We start from the raw sequence: 18,689 nt of genomic DNA, 5'->3' as shown, positions 1-18,689 counted from the left end.
AGCCCCCCCAGGAGCAGAGAAGCCCACCGGACCTCTGGGCACGGCTGGGCCTGCCACCACCTCCAGCTGTGCCGGCGAGGGGCACCCGGAGCCCCCAGCCTGCGGGGCTCCTGGCCAGGGCCATGTCCTGCAGATGGAGCCACCTCCCTGCTGCAAAGCCCGGCTGCTGCCCTTCCAGGCCCTGAAGGGAAGCTGTGCCCCCCAGGACCCCAGCCAAGAGGGTCCCCACACCCTCCCTGGCACAGCCCCCGGGTTCCCCCCGGCCCTGAGCCCCCGCGGGGCTCCGGGTGGGTTGGTGGGGCCCCGCTGAATGGCAGCCGCCCCTCCTCAGCGCCTGTCCCAACCTGCTGAAATACCGGGAATAGCAGCGGGGCTGGCGGCAGGGCTGGGCGTGCAGAGAGCCCTGCACACACACACAAACATGCACACACACACTCACACACACACTCAGATCCCCTTACATGCACCCCCCAGCACCCCGGGACCCAGGGACTGAAAAGGACAGTGGGGACAGGGCAGGGAGCACCCCCACATCCCAGGGATGTCCCCAAAACCACTAGCTTGGGCTAATCCTAGGCTGGAAAATCCAGGGCTTAAACCAGACCCCCCCTCTCCAAGGGCTGATGCTCGTCAGGGTCACTCTGGGGCTGCACGGTGCTGGGGACACCAGCGAGGGCATCTCTCAACGGGGTGCTGCTGCCCTGGGAGCAGGCAGCGTGGGGACAGAGCTGTCCCAGGGCAGCCCCAGGACGGCCACCCTGTGCTGGGGAGGCGCACGGGGAGCTGAGGCTGTTTCTCCGAGAAGCTCCTTCCTCCCAAGGTTGAATATGAGTCAGGTTTTGGAGCGACTTTAATTACCGCTGGATCGATAGGCTTGGCACGGCCAAGCAAAATCCAATCCCAGCCCCAGGAGCCTTCCTGCTCAGCCCTCTGCTGCCTGGCTCCCCGACACCTGCCTCCCCGTGCCCGGCCCCACGTGGCACCCATCCCATGCACCCCAGCATCCATCCAGGCACCCCAGCACCCTTCACACTCATCCCTAGCAGGGGACACGGGGGTGTTTGTTCCCCTGGGGGGCTTTGCCGTGGCCACCACACGGGGCAGGGAGCTGGGAAGCCCCCAGCCTCGCACGCTGGGTTGCTGGGACCCCACACACCTCCCAGCCCCTTCCCCACCTCAACGCACAGGGCAGGGTCGTGGCCCTGGGGACACCCAGCCCCGGGGACAAGGGACACTGTGGGGAGCCCTTCACATGCCCACGGACGGGCAGGGGGCACCCCCCACCCCCTGCACCCGCCTGCCTGCTTCCCGGCTCGGCCAGGCGCTGCATAAATAGCTGTTTGTGTCTCCGCTCGGCCCCTGCGTGGGAAATAATATCGGCTGATGGAACATAATGCCCTGCTTCACATGTTCAATTTTATCATTTTCCGAGGCAGGCAATCTTCGTTTAAAGCTGAATGGGCTGGGGAATGTTAATGAAGCGCCGGCGCTGCTCTGCACCGCGCTTTATCTCTTCGAGAATAATTTGGGTGAGCTCGGAAATAGAGTTCCCAGTCCCAATTCAAGCGGCGGCAGCACCGCGTGCCGATAAAAGTGTAATTCCTGGCCAGCGCGTGGCCCTGAATACATGACAGCTTAACCCTTGGGGCCCCGCGGGGATGGTGCTGGGGAGCCAGAAATGCAGGCACCAAGAGCTGGAAGCTCAGACCACAGGGCCTGCACCCATGGGTGCTCTGCCTGCTCCAGCTCCCCGCCCAGGCTGACCCCAATCCGTGCCTCCAGGTGCCACGGACGGGTGTGCCCAAGCAGCCAAGGCCCCCAGGCCCTGGGCCACCTCACCCCGAAGGTGCTGAGAGGCTTTGGCCCAGCAGATGCCAGCCCGAGGGGGCACTGAGGCCCCTCCGGGGGGTGCTATGGCCGGACCCTTCCTCCAGGAACGAGTGGGGTGGGCAGGTTTCCAGCACCGTTAATCAGGGCTGTGAGAGCCGGGATTAATGTGTACTCCAAGGCTCTCCAGTCCCAGCTGTGATCCAGCCCTCTGCTCTCAGCCAGAGCCGCCTCCACGCGCTGAATTATCAGCCTGAGTAATTAAGTGGAGAGCTTTGTTTTAACGCAGACATCTGATGCCTTCACGCCGAGAAGCACAACAACTGTCGCGGGTGTTTATGCTCCGCGCAACACATCTGGCTCGCAGGGAGGGAACCCATCGCCGCCGCTGCGCGAGGTTGGAGGGGAGGCAGCTGGGGACAGGGAGGCAGCGAGCAGAGGGCAGGCTTCACCCCGGGGCATCCCCCGCTGCCCCTGGCCGCCCCAGTGCCTCTGGCAAGGTGCTGTGCTTCGGGGCTGCCCGCCAGGCAGGCGCCCGCTCTGCTGCCGCACGCGCAAGGCAGCCCGGCGTGCGGTGAGATGAGCGATAATTGCAGGCTCGGAGATAAAATGGAAATAGGACGAAGCAAAACATGGGTTTATCGGAGGTAGGTGGTGCCTGGCTCACCTGATACCTGCTGCTGATAAGGGAGCCGGGATTTGGAAGAGGAGGAATGCAGATTGCAGCTGTCTGGGCCTGCGAGGAGCAGCCACCGTGCCACGCAGGAAATCGTTGCTGCGCGCAGATTAGGGGATTAGCACGGGCAGCAGGAGGTGGAGGGAGGCTGGTGCAGGGAGAAGCCAGGCTGCGGGGGGAGAGGAGACAGCAGGACGGGGAGACGCTGCTCCTGGCACTGCTGCAGATGCGCCTCGCTGCACAGCTTCCTCTGCAGCCCCCAAAATGAGGGGCACCGGGGGAAGCTGCTGATGCGCCAGGGACATGGCCCCGGAGCCACAGGGTGGCACTGGGCACATGGAGGTGGTGGTGGCCCCCAGGGGGCTGCAGTGGCTCTGGCCACCAGCCCCCTGCTGGGGGCCATGGGGCCGGGTCCCCAGGTGACAGCAGCGGAGCAATGCCACCGCGCTCCCCGTGTGCGCCAGGGCGGCCCCGTCCCCCTGCGAGGGCTGCCTGTCCCCGCCAACGGGAACTAATTCCACCAGATACTACATCAAACGCTTTAATAAAAGCCAGATATATCACACCTCTTGTCTCCTCTCCATCGATTCATTTAGCAATTTTACCCAAAAAAGGCAATCAAGTTGGACTGGGCAGATTTATTCTTTGTGATCTCCGCGCACATCTTTATTGCTCCCCATTCCCCTGCCCTCGAGGTCCTCAGAAGCATTTTTCTCTTAATATTTGTTCTATTATTTCACTAGGGATGAAGCTCTGTTGATGGGCAGTAATTGCCTGGACTGCCCTGCCTCCCCGTGATGAAGATTGGTACCTTACTGCCTGCCGCCTCCCCCTCCCCTGCTCTCCTGTCCTTCCTCAGCCGTGTTATTGACTGGGAAAGTTCATTAGCAACCCCCTTAATGACTGCGGCCACTCCGGCCCAGCCCATGAAGTGAACCTCTCCTGTGGTTTCCCTCGGTGGCTGGCTGCAGGAGATGCTGCAGGATGTTTTCTGCATCTCCGGGGCCACGTGGGTGCTGAGCCACTTCTGAGTCCCCGCCGATGCCCTTGCTGATGGACGCTGGCCCTGCAAGGGCTGTCACAGCCCCAATTTTGGGTCCATCCCCGCAGCTCTGACCCCTCCGTCCAAGCTGTGCTGGCCGGGCAGCGCAGGGGAGGTGTGGGCAGGCTGGTCCGTGCTGCTGGGGGGTTTTCGGGGGGTCCCGGGCACGCAGGGTGCTGGAGCATCCCCCGGGCTGCCTGCCCCCAGCGCCCACAGCCTCGCGAGCCAGGCTGGCGCCGAGCCAGGCGCGATGCTGGGATTAGGCACTGCCTCCTACAAATGAGCTGTTAATTATCATAATCTGGTAATTGAGAAAAATCTAATTATGCAAAGCTAATGGATTTAGAGCTGTGCTGGGGAGCACAGGCCACGGGAACACAGCTGGGCAGGACCAGAAGCACAGGTCCGTGAACCCCAGCGCTCACAGAGCTCTGTGCTCTGCTCCGGGACGCGGCCGGGTGCCAGGCCAGGGCTGAGCACCCATGGGAGAGAGCCCAGGCCCTGCGCCTCCCTGCAGCTCCCCAGGTTGGGCACCACCTCCTCCCTGTGCCCAGGCATCCTCACCCTCTCTTTTCCCTGCCTGCCCTTCCTGCACCCAGTGTGGGGGCAGCCCCATGGCAGCTTTACCCCACAGGCACAGCTCAGCCCCGTGCTCCCCCTGCCAGCGAAGCCGTGCTGCTGGACCTGGCCAGGTGGATGCACGCGTGGCGAGCCTGGTAGGGAAAGGCAATGCCTGATAGGGAAAGGCAATGCTTTTGATTAGACCAGCTGAGATGGGTCAGAGAGGGACGGCTCAGACAGGGAGATAAGCTTTTGGGCATGAAGGCGCTTCTCTCTGCGCTCGCAAGCGGCTGTGCTTCCTGCAGCTGTATCGCTGGCCTAATCAAAGAGACTGCCTCTGCCTGCACGCCTCCGGGCTGAGGGATGTGGCCCCTGCACCGTGCCGGGGCTCCTGGCCTCATGGTAGCCAGCACATTGCAGTGACACGGCGGTGGTGCCACCCTCACAGCCCTGGGCTCACGGTAGCGTGACCCCACTGCAGGCTTTGGGGAGGCTGTGGGTGAGCCCAAAGGTGCAGATGTGACACGGGTGACACCAGGCACTGCAGCTCCTCGGTGTCAGCCCAGTGTCATGGCACTGTGCTCCTGCAGAGCTGGGGCTCCGGGGGACCCCGTGTGCCCACGGCCACCTCCCCACAGGGGTGTTACCCCCATGCACACCCCTCTCCCAACCCCAGTGCAGCCCTGCCTGGGCACCTTCTCCACGTCCTGGCAGGGACACTCGAGGCATTTGCCCACTTCTCCCCCCTGGGGATCCCACACTAAGTGCCCGGAGATGGAGGCAGCAAGCAGGCCTGCAGCTAATTGCCCGGGCCCCCGGGGGATGCGGGCTGAGAGTGCCCCGAGCTTTCCAGGGATGCTTCATTCTCTGGCTCCGGCTGGCTAAGTACGGCTGTGGTCTCAGCACTTAGCCAGCTTCCTGCTCTCCCCGCTCGGGCAGGGCGCAGCACCACGCCGCCCGCACAGCGCTCAGACCTCCCCCGCCACCACCTCGCGCTCACACGCAGCATGTGGCCGGAGGAACCCCGCGGGCTCTCCCCGCACCCTTGGGTGCCCGCGGGGCGCCCCGTGTGCCGTGCCCACCTCGCCGAGCCGGCGGCCGAGCCCGCGGCCCCGCGGCAGCGTCCGTGCAGCCTGGAGGAGTTCGCCCGGCGCTGCACGCTGCACGGCATCCAGCACGTCCTGCGGCACCGGCGCTACACCGCCCGCAACCTGCTCTGGCTGCTGGCCTTCCTGGGCTCGCTCGGCCTCCTCGTGCACGTCTACGCCAAGTGCGTGGGCTTGTACTTCCAGTACCCCCACAGCACCCAGCTGGAGGAGGAGACGACGCGCAACAAGACCTTCCCCGCCGTCACCTTCTGCAACCTCAACCCTGCCCGCTTCTCGCGGCTCTCCGGCCACGACCTGTACTGGGCCGGGGAGCTGCTGGGGCTCCTGGACGGGGCCGGCCGGCCCCTGGCCCCCGAGGGCACGGAGAGGAGCACGCTGGCGGCCCTGCAGGGGAAGCTGGACCTGAGCGAGGAGGAGCAGAGCCGCCCCTTCCACCTGGAGGAGTTTTACGGGCGCGTGGGCCACCAGCTGGAGCTGGGCGAGATGCTGGTGTGCTGCACCTTCGGGGGCAAGGAGTGCACCAGCAGCGACTTCCAGACCGTGAGTGGTGGCGGGGGGCTCGGGGGACAGGGAGGGATGGGCACGGGGCACCCCGGGTGGTGGTGGCCTGGATTTAGGGATGGGACAGCAGGCAGGGGGTGGGTTTTGCAGGCACAGCCCTGGTGTGTGGCTTGGTGGGGCTGTGCAGAGCCGGGCTGGGGATGCTCGGGCAGGGCTGGGAGCTGCGGGGAGAGGCTGGGTCGGGGAGCACAGCCCCAGGGTGGCTCCCCCGGGGTCAGACCCCAGCAGGGACGGGACGGGATGGGGCCTCTCCATCCTGTGCTTCCTCCACTGGGGTGCCTGCTACCGCTGTGCTGCGCTCCCCGGGCTGGCAGCTGCAGCGCTGCGTGGCGGGAGGGTCCCTAATTAACCGTGACGGCTCCGCTCACTGCGCTAATGAGAACAAAGCGCTGCTGCCGCGCGGGGCCCATGGCCAGGTGTCACGCAGCTGGAGGGGGCCAGGAGGCCACCGCGGGGACACGGCCGGGCTCACACCACGGTGCCACCATCGTTCACCCCGCTCTGCCTCCCCACCGGGGACAGCGGTGCCCAGATGGAGCTGCAGGGCTTGGGCATGTGTGCTGGGGGGCAGGCAGGGCAGAGGCGATGCCCAGAGCCAGCCACCTCCTCCCCTTCTCCTCCCGGCTCCTGAGTCAACAGAGTGAGGATTACGGGGCTGTAAACAAGGGGATCAATGGTGCTGATAGGAACATTTCCTGTTAATAGCTCCGGCCTGTAAAACACAGTGGAGGGGGAGGATGGGGAGGCTCCACTTTCAGAGCCGTTAACCCTTCCCAACCGCGGTCTGGTTTTTGGGTGGCGAGGGCGAGCAGCGAGGCCGGCAGCGATGGGTGGTGGGATGGATGCCCAGCAAGGGGCCTCCAGCACGGCTGGGAGGTGCCAGTGCCATGGCAGGAGGATGCTCGGCTCTGCCCAGGGGCAGACAGGGAGCTGGGGCAGCCAACCCTGCGCCCTGGGCAGGGCACACGGTGACCCCACAGCCCAGGCAGGACCCCTGCATCCCTCCGCAGGTATGGCCCGGCCACCGTGCCCGCCCCGCTCGGGGCTGGCAGGTAAATGTCAGCCTATTTTTATCCATTCCCCTCCTGGGGCTGTCGTTCCTTCCATCTGGCTGAGCAGCGTTCCCTCTGTTTCCTGTCCCGCTGCGGCGCAGGGTTAGTCTCCCCAAAATTACCCTTCCCTGCGTCCTGGGGGGGCCCTCCCAGGGCTGGGCAGCGTGGGACGGGCACTAATCCTCCCGAAATGAGCCGGGCTGCAGCAGCTCTCCCTGTGGCAGCGCGATGGCTCCTGCGAGCCCCACGGCACGGGGGGAGCCTGGTCCTGCACGGCGCTGAGATCCAGCCAGCAGGAGCAGGGTGCGGAGGATGGCGAGGGCTGCAGGAGGGCTTTGGGGTCGGTGAGGATCACTCTGACCTCCGTGCCTCAGACAGCAGCGGGTATTTGAATGCTCTATTAATAGTTTTGCCCCCTTAAATTATTGATCTGAATTTACAGCCAGGGCTGCCAGCTTAACAGCGGGCCTCCTCAGGAATCAATCCTGGGCCGGATCCTGTGCAGGAGGCCGGGGGGAAAGCAGCAGGGCGAGAGCACGGCACAGGGCTGGGTGCGGGGTCCCCGGGCACCCTGCTCACCTCCCACCTCTGCTGGGCTGATGCTCTCAGGGCCTTTCCTCTGTGAACGCCGACCCTTTTCCTTCCCAGGCGGAGGTGCCAGCAGGCTCGGGGCAGCACTGGGGTCGGCACAAGGCAGGGTGCTGGCGGGGCTGGCACCGCTATCTCTGCCACCCAGGCACCGCCTGGCTCCGTGCGCCCTGTGGCAGCCTCTGTGCTGGAGCTCACACCAGAGAATTATTTAAAGCTTCCCCCGGTGCCGCGGGGAGATGATAAAGTCGGACAGGGGGATGGATGGGGAGCAGGGGCTGATCCCTCTGGCCCCAGTGCCAAGCCCTGCAGAGGAGCCAGCGGGGGGCTGCGGCCCCCAGGGCACCCGGAGCTGGGGGGGATGTGGATGGAGCTGGAGAGGAGCCTGTTGTCCCCCGTGAGCACCCATGGGTGCCCCCGAGGGTGCTGCCAGGCAAGGAGAGGGCCGGGGGCTGAGGCAGGAGGGAGAATGGACAAGGTGCCCGGAGCGGGGGCTGGTTGGGGGGGGGTGAGGAGGTTGGGGGGGGACGCAGGTGGGGGGGAGCCCCGGGCACTCGGCGCTGATTGCGGATCCGCCTGGCAGGGGATGCGGAACCTGCCGAAATAGCGGATTTAATTATCTCCGCGGAGCAGCAGGAAACCAGCGAGCGGGGAGGGGGGTGCGGGCGGTCGGGGCTGGGGCATCATGCAGAGGAGGGGGGGGCGAGGGCTTTATTTAGCAGGGCTCTGCCCCCCCAAACCTCCATCCTGGGGGTCCCCACAGCAGCCGCCCACCTCCAGAAGCCCCCGTCCTGCCTCCCTTCCAGCAGGGGCACGGCCTCGTCTCGTGGAGCGCCCCCCCTCAAGGCAGGGTCCCCGTGCCGTGCTGGGGACCCCCTCGCGGTGCACCCCGCTGCGGCTCCCCCCTCCCCAGCCCCTGCTCAGTATGCTGCTCGCTCCCTCTGGGCACTGGGCAGGAACTCTTCATTTCACACATCGTTTCCTGCTGCTGCTGCTGCAGAGGCACCCGCAGTCCCCATCCCCACCCCTCCCAGCCCCCCCGGCTGCCCCCAGCCTCAGCCCCTCAGTGCCTGCCCCCCGGGGGCTGCTCCGTGCTCCCTGCTGTCCATGTGCCCTTGGCCGCTGCTGGCCATCGCGCCCCGTCCCCGGGTGCCGTCCCTTTGTCACCACCTGCCACCCTGTGTGCTCAGCACCGCTCCCTGGCACCATGACCATGCCCTGCACACTGTGCCCTTATCGCTGCCCACCATCCTCAGCCCTTTGGCTCCCCAACCCTCTGGTACCAGCCCTGCTCCTCCAGCCTCGCCCCTTGCCAAGGGACGTCCCCGCTGCCAGCGCCACCAAACCGCCCCTGCCTTCAGCTCCCTGAGCCCTGCTCTTCTCCTAGGAGAAGGGCCCTGGCGCCCCTTTTCCATGGGGCTTTCTCAGCAGAGAGCTGCAAGGGAGCTTGGGGAGGGAGAATCGGGCTGTGTCCGGGTGCCCCGGCTGCAGCGGAGCAGAGGGGAGCCCGTCCCCAGCCCCCAGGTCAGGAAGAGTTAACAGGCAGGGCTGAGGCAGGAGGGGCTGCGAGGCGAGGGAGCAGCGGGAGCAACCAGGAGTGATCAATACCGTGTGCTTGAGCCGCGCACAAATCGCAGCTTGGAGCCATAAATCTCCCTCCCGTCACACACAATGAGGATGAGAGGGGAGCTTATCTCCTGGCTGCCGCGCTGCCAGCCGCTCCTCCCACGCGCACCCGCTTCTGCTGCCAGCGGGACCGTGCCAGGACGGCACCCTGCCATGGGCACCCCACCACGGGCACCCCACCACGGGCACCCCACCACGGGCACCCCATCATCGACACCCCATGATGAGCACCCCGTGATGGGCACCCTGCAATGAGCACCCTGTGATGGGCACCCCGTGATGGGCACCCCATGGTGAGTGCCCTGCAGCATCCTCAGGGGGAGGCTGGCAGCTCAAAACAGGGCTGGGGAGTGGCCATGGGGTCCCCCAGCCAGGTGCTGGCTGTGCCTGTCCCAGCTTTAGATGCTTTGGGCAGGCTCAGCCGAGGCCAGCAAGCAGCCTGCCGCTGGCTGCTGGCCTGGCTGGGTTTAAGCTTCCAACCAGAGGAAAGCCAGCGCTGGAGAGCACTGGAGCGCAGAGCAGCAGGCACGCACGCTGGGCTGGTGACCCTGTCCTGTGTCCCTGGCCAGCCTCCAGCTCCTCCTGTCACGGCATGTCTGGGAGCAATCCCGAGCTGGGCTGGGCACATCCATCCCCTGCTTGCAAGCTGCTGCCCAGAGCATCCCACGGACAGGCTACATGCACCCTGCGCCCTGCCCTGCTGCGTGCAAGCCCAGGTGCTGCCAGCCAAAGGACAGCCCTGTGCGAGCAGTGCTGGGCAGGGGAGCGCTGCAGGACCAGGAGCCATGGCTGGGCAGTGCCCAGACCCAGGCAGGAGGTGGTCCTGGCCACGGGGGGCTGGCAGCTGGACCCATCGTGCCCAGGAGCCCAGCATCAGCCGTGAGCCGAGCCCCGCAGTGCTCGGTGTGCCGGGGTCCTGTGCCTGGCAGGATCCCCCAGACAAGCCCGGCTGGGAGCAGAGCTGTGCAGTCAGCAGCTGGGCAGGATCGATGCATCGATCCGGCATCAATACGGGGAGGGAGCTGGGAGGAGCCCTGGCTTTGATCAGGCTGGCACCGAAGAGGCAGACATCAGCCATCAGAGGCCGGTGCGAGGCAATGATGGATCTCCCCAGGACGGAGGGGGAACCCGGCTGCCGTCCTGCCAGGGAGGCAGGGATGCCCCGGGGCTGGGTCCCAGCCTGGGAGGCCACACAGCACGGGATGGGTGCCCAGGAGGGGCAGGGACTTGGCCCCACAGCCATGCAGGGCTCTGCCCCGAGGCGGAGGAGCGGGAGAGGTGAGGGGAGCGGGCAGATGTTAGCGCAGCTGCTAAGCAGGGGTGACAGGTGGGATAAACGAGCCCGGGCTCTCCAGGGGCCAGTAAATTAGAATCAATAGGAAGCAGGAATAATTTATTTGTTTGATATCGCGTGTTAATTAACTGGGCTGATGTGTGTGATGGGAATGGCCCGGGGGGAGAGCGGCCCCTCCATGCTCAGCCGCTGCCTCTCATTGGGGCCAGGAGCGGTGTTGCAGAGCCCCGTCCCCACCTGGGCAGCACCCATCCCCACCCTCACCGTGCAAGGGGCCGGGCTGGGCATGGTGTGAGAGCTCCCACAACACACCGACCACCCGAGGCCGTGCACGAGGACGCCGGGTGGCCAGGAGCAGCGTCGTGGTCCCCGTGCTGGGGGTCCCCTCCTCGTGCCCGGCTCCTCGTGGGATCCGCGCTGTCCCCAGGGCAGCGGGTGGCCCTGCCGGGCACGTCCAGGCCCCGTGGCCGCTGGCTGAGCGCTCGCACACGTGCTGCCTGCTCCGTCTGCACGCGTCCTTGACAGCTCCCTCAGCGGCGGCTGGGAGCACAGCTGGCTCCAGATGTGTGCCACAGGCACCGCCACCAACGCGGGGGGCATGGGCGCACAACCACCCCCGGCGGGGTGCGGGGATGCACCAGGACCCTGTGCCCCGGCTGCACCGCCCCGGCTCGAGCCCCCTGCCCCCAGGCAGCACCATCACCTCCCTGTGTTTTTTTTTTAAAGAATAACATTTCTGCTAAATACTTTAATCAGATTAGTAGCAGTGTGTCTGCAGTGCTGTTAAATCAATGCTCCCCAACACATCTCGGCGGCTAGAAATCAATTACTGTTTAAGCCGTGCCTTGGTCCCTGGCCTGCGATCAATATGGGAGATGTATTACTCTCCCAGAGTCTTTCCCACTAAAAACCTTTCATTTGTATAACAGGAGCCCAGGCAAAGTGCCGCTGCCCTCCCCTCCGGATGCTCTGCAGGGGCCACGCAGCCCCAGCCCAGCCCCTGATGGGGTCCCAATGTGCCCCATACCCACTGCCCAGCTCCTGCACCCCCTGGCAGGGCATGGCCAGATCCAGGTGCCCCCCTACACCCCCGGCCCCCCACCGCTCCCCAAACCCCCCAACGATGTTACCTCTGCACCCCTTGTGCCCCTGCCCCACCACTTTCCACCTCTGCAGCCCCCTCTCCCCACATTTCCCCCCCCCTCCTCCATCCGTGTCCCATAATTTGGAGCCTGAGCTTCATTATTCATGATAAGGATCTTTAATTAGCTGTGAATATTAATGACTTACTCTGTAATTAATCACGCTTTGCTTGCTGGGGAGGGGGCAGCTCCCACTGACACCGTGACGGAGCATGGTGGGTGGGGAGGCCGCTGGGACGGGGGGGCTCTCCCCACCCCGGGTGAGATGTGGGGCCTGGGGGGGCTGCATGGGGTCAGCACCCCGCTGTGACGATGGGGAGGAACTCGCTGACCCTCTGTAAATGCTGAAAATTCCCTCCCCAGGAGCTGGGAAAGGTGAGGTGGGTATCACCAGGGCTGCGCTCAGGGATGCTGCAAGGCAAGACAGGGTGCTGACCCTACGGGGCTGGGCTGGGGGCTGGGGGCAGCCTGGGTCAGTGCCCCCACCCCATGCCCTGCGGCTGGGGAGCCTGGAAGGGGGTGAAAAGGGGCTTGCAAGGCATCGCATCCTCTTCTGCCCTGTGCCGTGCGCTCAGGCAGGCTCCGGGATGGGAACCGGTCTTGTCCCTGTGCACCCTGCAGGTGCACGGCGTGGGGCAGGAGGAAGGCGAGGGGCAGGAGGAAGGAGAGGGGCAGGAGGATGATGAGGGGCAGGATGAAGGCGAGGTGCAGGATGAAGGCGAGGGGCACCCTCCCGCGTTGGCAGCAGAGGCACCCCCTGGCTGCAGCCCGCAGCCTCCCTCCCGCGCATGGCCCCGGGCTGCGTGGCACCAAGCGCTCCCGCGAGGGCACAGTTTGCTTAAACAGAGACAGATTTAACTATTTCCATTACAGCTAAATGATGAGGCCCATAAACTTTATGGCTCCGTGCGCGCGGGAGCGGCTCTAATGGCCTTCGCCATCTGGAGGAGACGGCTCCGTGGGGGCCCCGCCGCCCGCCCTCCGCCAGGACCCGTGCTCCCGGCCAGCACAGCCACGGGTCCTGTGCCTGCTCCGGCACCCCCTGGGTCATCCTGCACCCATGGGTGCCCCTGACACACGGGGATCCTCTGCACAGGGCTGGGTTTTCGCTCTGGTGCTGCCCGCACCTCTGGCATGCTCCCTGCTTTGGGGATCCGTCCCTGGCAGGAGCAGGCGGGCTGCCCGCGCTTTGCACATCCCTGCACAGCTCCTGCCTGAAACCTGCTGCTTTTGGTCATGGCAAGGGGATGGGGGGACCGTGTGCCCCGCAAAGGGCTGCTGGTGGCATCACAGATCCGTGTGGGGATGCGAGGCTGGGCGGGTGGCGTGGGCACGGCCCCATCCTTCGGATGGATGGGTGGGTGGGTGTGTGGGTGGGTGCACAGGAGGACACACAGCCCACCTCCCACCCCCGTGGCACAGCATGGGGACGCAGCACACCCCTCCGGGAGCTGCGGGCGGGCAGCAGAGCTGTGTGGCTGCCAGCAGCAGCGCTCCCAACCCGCCAGGCCCCGCTGGCAGCCGGGGCTGCTGGCAGGGTGCTGCGGCGGAGGATTAGGTTTGGTGCAGGGAGAGCTGGGCGAGATGCTTTGAAGTCTCATGAATATGAATCAGCGGCTCCGGGCGGGAGAGGACGGTCTAATCTCTCCCTTGTCACGGTGACAGGTGTGACAAACACCCCGACGCCAGGCCAGGGAGCAGGAGGGGGACGAGGCACAGGGCTGTCCCGCTGACACGGGGCACCTCGGGGCTCCCACCCCGCCGGGCTGCGGGCAGGGGGGCTGCAGGAGGGCAGGTGGCCGGTCCCCATCCCCGGCTCGTGCCACCCCCGTGGTTTATTGGAGCCCCACAGGGCCAGGATGGCTCCCCCAGGCAGCGGCACGGCTCCCATCGATCCAGGCCGGGTGCCATCTGCTCGGTGGCACCGTGTCCCTGCCTGCCATCCCCTGGGCTCCATGGAGATGTCATGCTTGGGTCCGCTCCTCCTGTGACAGGCTGAAGTCCTCGGTGCTCTCCTAGGAGACAGTAACTAGAGCGGACGCTCGCTCCTAGCAGGACGTGACTGGGGCTTGCAGAGGAGTCTCCGGGATCAATTTGGAGGTTGTTTTGATGCTCTCCTGGCTGCAGGTTGGCCGTGGCAGCTGCTGGCTTGGCCCAAGGGAACGTGCATGGCCAAGCGCTGGCCAGCCATGCATGGAGAGCCCCGGAGAAGCTGCCCGGGGATTGCAGGAGCCACAGGGCAGGCTCTTGGCTCTGCAGCCCTGCCAAGGCTGCGGTGCTGGGGGATGCCCCGGTGGGCACCTGCCTCCAGGCGTGATGAGCAGGGTGAGGACAAGCCCTGGGGCTGAGGCTGGGCAGCGCGCTGGCCCCATCCAGCCTCACGGCTGCGCAGGACACTCTGTCACCATCACAGCACAGCTTCTGACCCCACGTGCACCAGCAAAGGCTGCCCGGAGCTGCCCCGCTGCCCTCCTCCAGCACCCGTGGCCAAGCCATGCATTTTGGGGGCCGGGGGGTGGTGAGCAGGGGACGGCACCTGGGGACGGGCAGGGGGAGCGAGGCTGCGTGCCCGCAGCTGGAGCTGGAGCGCGGCAGCGGCAGGAAGGCAGACAAATGCAGAGCAGATGTTTAATTATCAGCACAGCGTTCTCAGATCCCTGGAAATCTCCTCATCCAAATGTAGATGTTTTACTACGGCATACGCTCCTGCCGAAAGCTGGAGCTGGAGCACAGCACCCACCGCCCGGCCCCCCCACCTCCCTGCGTACCGCTTCTCACTGCTGGCACGGGGTGGCTCTGCTGGGGGTGGGGAAGGAGAAATGCGCCTGGGGAGCTGGAGCTGGGCTGCAGAGAGCTGCTAGGAGCTGAGGGGGGCTCTCGGGGACAGGGTGCTGCCGTGGGCTGAGTGCCCGTGGGACAGCAGGGCTGGCACCAGCACCCAGCTGGGTCCGGCCAAGCACCAGGGGCAGGACGGACAAGGTGTGAGGGCTGCAAACTGTCCTCTCCTCACATCCATCACCTCTCACAGCCAGTCCCTGCTGGCCCAGACAACTTGTAGACATCTCTTAAAATCCCTTGAGGCCTTTGAGACCCCTGTTTTACACCGTGGGAAGAGCTGGGTGTAGGTGTGAATGTCAGCCTGCTGATGGGCTTTGAAGGCCCATGGCTTGAAGACCCCTCTCTGGCACCCCGGGGGTGTCCCTGCAGCCCAGGGCTGCTCCCAGGTCGGAGCCTTGCTGCAGGGACAGGCTCGGGGTGGGGGCACGTGGCATCCCAGATCCTGTCCCACTGGTCCCACAGAGATGCACAGCACGCAGGAGGGCATCCCAAAGGCACGTCAGGGATGCTGGTGGTTCCTCCATCCCTGGTGGCCCAGCGCTGCGGCCGCCGCATCCCCTGAGGCTGTAAACGCTTTGGATTCCCTGCTCTGCCTGCTCAGCCACCTTGCAGATTCAGGGCATGTTGCTGTCTTAAAACCTATCAGGTTTCCTGTCACCTCCCGGGGCCCATGAATCTCGGTGCTGGCTGGCAGAGCTGTTACCGAAATGACCCTGCAGGGGAATGGCTCTGCGCACCCCGAAGAGGGAGCACCTCCATCTCCCAGCACGACTTGTCAGCCTGCGGATTTATCGTTGTCCTGGCACCACGGGAACGGCTCCGGCAGCCCCCGGAGAGCTGTGTGTGCAGTGAAGATGCTGCTCCTCGCTGCCTCGACCGTGGGGACAACCCGGCCACCGGGTGCCACCACCGGGGCAGCACCACCGCCACCACCCCATGGAGGGGACATGGCGAGGGGGGACCCCATCACTGCCAAACCCATGGGGCGAGGGATGAGGGGCCCCCCTGGCAGAGTGACGGCGGGCAAAGTGTCACCACTCCTGCCAGCCCAACGAGCCAGGACATACAAGCAGGGGCATTTTTCTTCCTGCTGTCACTCCAACCAGCCGCGTGGACACCTGTGCCTGGGGAGGGGGGAGCAGCGAGGCTGCGATGCCAGAGCCACACCGGGCAGTGGAGAACACGGGCTGCACGAGCAGCCGACAGCCCCAAACCCTCATAAATCTCCCTCGCATGGCCCATGGCTCACCTAAGTAGATTTGATTTGTCAAATATTAAAATTAATTTAGGATTGAGCGGTGGCCTGTGCACGCGCCGCGCTCCCCCGCCTCCCCCCCGCCGCCACCTCTGCTCCTGCCCAATGCATCATCCCCGAGCCCCCGCGCTCGCCCCGGCCGGGGTGCCCGGAGCCGGGATAAATCATCCTGCTGCCGCGCTCGGAGCCGAGCCGATTGCTTGCTCGGCGGCACGGGATCACAGGGGAAATCACACCGCGCGCCCGCGCAGGGGGCGGGGGAGACGCCGCGCTCAGGCAGAGATTTATTTATTTGATTTTACTGGGCTCGGGGATTTTTTTTTTTTTTTTTCTCATCTCTCAAAAGCCCGCCGGGGAATTGCAGCCCCTGGAATATTAATGCCACGCAGGACGCCAGCTCGTTAAAATGTCACCTGGCTGTAATTCCTCCTGCGCTTATTATTCCCTGGGGAGCGCGAGCTCCCATCCCTCTCCACCCGCAGCGGTGCCGGCGCGCGGGGCAGCCCCAACCGTCCCCTTGCCGCAGCGCCTGCACGTCACCCAAATGGTTCCTGGCCCTCTTCCACCACCGCAGTGGTGGGTGCTGAGCTCCCAGCACCTCCCGATGGCAGCGCAGCGCAGACCCAGCCCGGGCACGGGCACGAGGTCGGCCGGCGGGCATGGCCGGCGCAGGCTGGGGGCAGGGTGGCACCAGGAACAGCTGCCTTAAGGAAACTTTGGCTCAGTTCCTGCAAATTAATGTTTTTTTCCCAAACAGTTTCCCGGCGCTAAGCGCGACGCGGGGAGCAATTATCTTTAGTGTCGATGTTATTACCATAAAAATTGCATTGAGGACTTTTCTCCTCCGATTAGAAAGTTAACGATCATCACTGCCTTCATTGTTCCCCGCACCGTGCTCACTCTAATAAAGAGTCTGTGCACTTTACTTTTCACTTAGCATGAAAATTACCCAGCTGCTGCTGCGAGCGGCTGTGCAGCCCCCGCGCTCCGCTCCCGTGACGGGGCCCTGGCATCCACCCGTGGGGCGCAGCCGCCGGCACGCTGCGGGCGGCCGTACCAGCCCAGGGCTTTCCCGTGCCCTGCCACTGCACCGGGTGCAGGCTGGGCTGTGCCGTGCCGTGCCGGGGATTTTTTGGGGTCTGGCAGCAGGATGGGGCTGTGCCGACAAGCTCAGGGATGGAGGTGCCAGCATCCAGGCTGCCATTCCCATGGGCGCACCCGAGCAGCAGGGATGCTTTTCCATGTTCCTTTCTCTAAGGATGTGCCATCTGCAGCACCTTTCTGCTCCACCCTACACCCAAACCTGCCAGCCTGGCCTCCTGCCCGTGGTGCTGGCTGTGTGCTCTCCCTGCTGCAAGCCTCCAGGGGGGCTCCAGCGGTGCCAGCCAGGGCTCGCTCTCCTCTCCGTGTGGACATCCAGGCTCCAGCACTCGCTGTCGGCATCACCGCGTGCGCTTTTCACAGGGAATATTTGTATCATTTTGCTTGATGCCGGCATAGCTCTTTAAATTCTCAAAGTGCTGTAAAAATCTTAGCTAATCTTCAGAGAGCTTTTTTTTTTTTTTTTTTTTTTTTTTTTTTTTTTTTTTCCGAAGCTCTTCATTACTCCCTAATTGTTCAAACTTCTCTTCTTTTCCTTCTGATTAAAAGCAGATTTTAAAAGTGCAGCTCAGTTTCTCAGCTATTTTCAAGTCAAATGGATTCCATCCCCCTCTCCGTGTATTAATAACCTGTTCTCGTGCATCCCCCAGTGAGCCAGTAAAAGCCCTTCTGAGCAGAGACAAGGTGACAGCAGCGCTCCGGAGGGAGCGATTGGAAGGGGGTTACAGCTTGGAGGGAGAGCGATCCATCCATCCAGCTATCTATCATCCACCCCGCTATCATCCATCTACAGGAGAAATAACATTTGCAATTCCGCTTTAGCTCTTTGTAATAATCATTAATATTTTTTTTTCTACCTTCCCAACCAGTCACAGGAGGGGATGCAGGGCTTTGGGGCGCAGGCAGCGCCGCGGGGCTTGCGGGGGGTGCGGAGGGGTGCTGGTGGTGTGCCTTTGTGTGGGTCGCCTGGTGTGGTGGCCAGGCAGCGTGGGGACAAGGGGACCATGGCCTTGCCGGGAGCAGGTGCCAGCTTCTGACGAGGGCAGGGAGGGGGAATCCTGGGTGCCGCAGCCAGGCTGGTGCCTCCTCCTCCATCCCCTGGGCACGTCAGCTCCTTTGGGCGAGCATCCCCAGCCCCGCTGCTGCCTCGGGCCCGCTCTCAAGGGGAGGTGTTCTGGGGGAGACAGCAGCACAGCCCGTGGGATGCCCCACAGAGGTTAGGGCTCCTCCTCGCCAGCCTGCCTCAGACTTTCCCCAGGCTGCTTGGCACCATCTTCAAGCCGCTGCTTGACCTTCACCTGGGGATGACGTTTCTGCAGCTTGTGACCCATCTCCTTGGTCAGCTGAACCCGTGGCCAGCAGGTCCCTCAGACCTGGCTCAGACACTCGACTGCATCTCGAGCTTCAGCATCCTCCAGGATGTGCTCACACAGCCCTGGACCCCAGCCACATCCACGACAAGTCCATGATGTCCCCTCTGCGTGAGACAGTGTCCTCCTCAGAGTCACCTTGTCCCTCTGTGCCACCCCCGCAGCAGGGCGCAGGCCACCCTCGTGCTCCCCATGGAGCGATGTGGGACAACCTGCGGGGGGCTGGTGGGGTCGGGCTGGCCCTTACCTGGCCTCCCACACCACGAGCCCCTTCAGGAGGTGCTGGTGGGCTCGTGGCCGTGGCTGTGCCATGAGCAGAGGGGTGCTGGTGGCCCAGGCGTGGGGACAGCCACTGTGCACGATGGTGCCCATGTCCCCTCGGCCACCCTGTCCCGGCAGATGGCAGCAGGGACGCGTGGCAGCCCGGCAGCGCGGGGGGACCTGCCTCGCACCCCGACCTTGGAATAATCTTCAGTAGGATTAAGAGCTTAAACGTATCCGTGTAATTGCCAGGCCCCTGCTGAGCTGGAGAGCGCACGAGTGCCAGCGCGGGGAGGCAGCACCAGCCCCCCCGCTGCCACCACACGAGGCAGGCCCCACGGTGACGGAGGCACGGCTGGTGGTGACAGCATCTCCTGGGCACTTTT

General features: G+C 64.6%; 1 protein-coding gene across 2 annotated transcripts in view; it reads left to right on the top strand.

The window, feature by feature from the left end:
- The first annotated feature begins 4,997 nt into the window (after positions 1-4,997).
- The window catches only part of ASIC4 (acid sensing ion channel subunit family member 4), a 46,482-nt gene continuing 32,790 nt past the window's right edge, over positions 4,998-18,689 (top strand). Inside the window, exon 1 of one of the 2 annotated variants that reach the window (XM_032190373.1) lies at positions 4,998-5,666. In XM_032190373.1, the coding sequence (XP_032046264.1) occupies positions 5,114-5,666 (553 nt within the window). In that variant the 5' untranslated portion in view covers positions 4,998-5,113. Of the gene's footprint in view, positions 5,756-18,689 lie in introns of both variants that reach the window. The other variant, XM_032190372.1, reaches the window with a different exon arrangement.

Source organism: Aythya fuligula, chromosome 6 (genome assembly GCF_009819795.1).
Source record: "Aythya fuligula isolate bAytFul2 chromosome 6, bAytFul2.pri, whole genome shotgun sequence".
In the NCBI taxonomy this organism is placed as follows: Eukaryota; Metazoa; Chordata; class Aves; order Anseriformes; family Anatidae; genus Aythya; species Aythya fuligula.
This window is presented reverse-complemented; position numbering and strand designations above follow the sequence as displayed.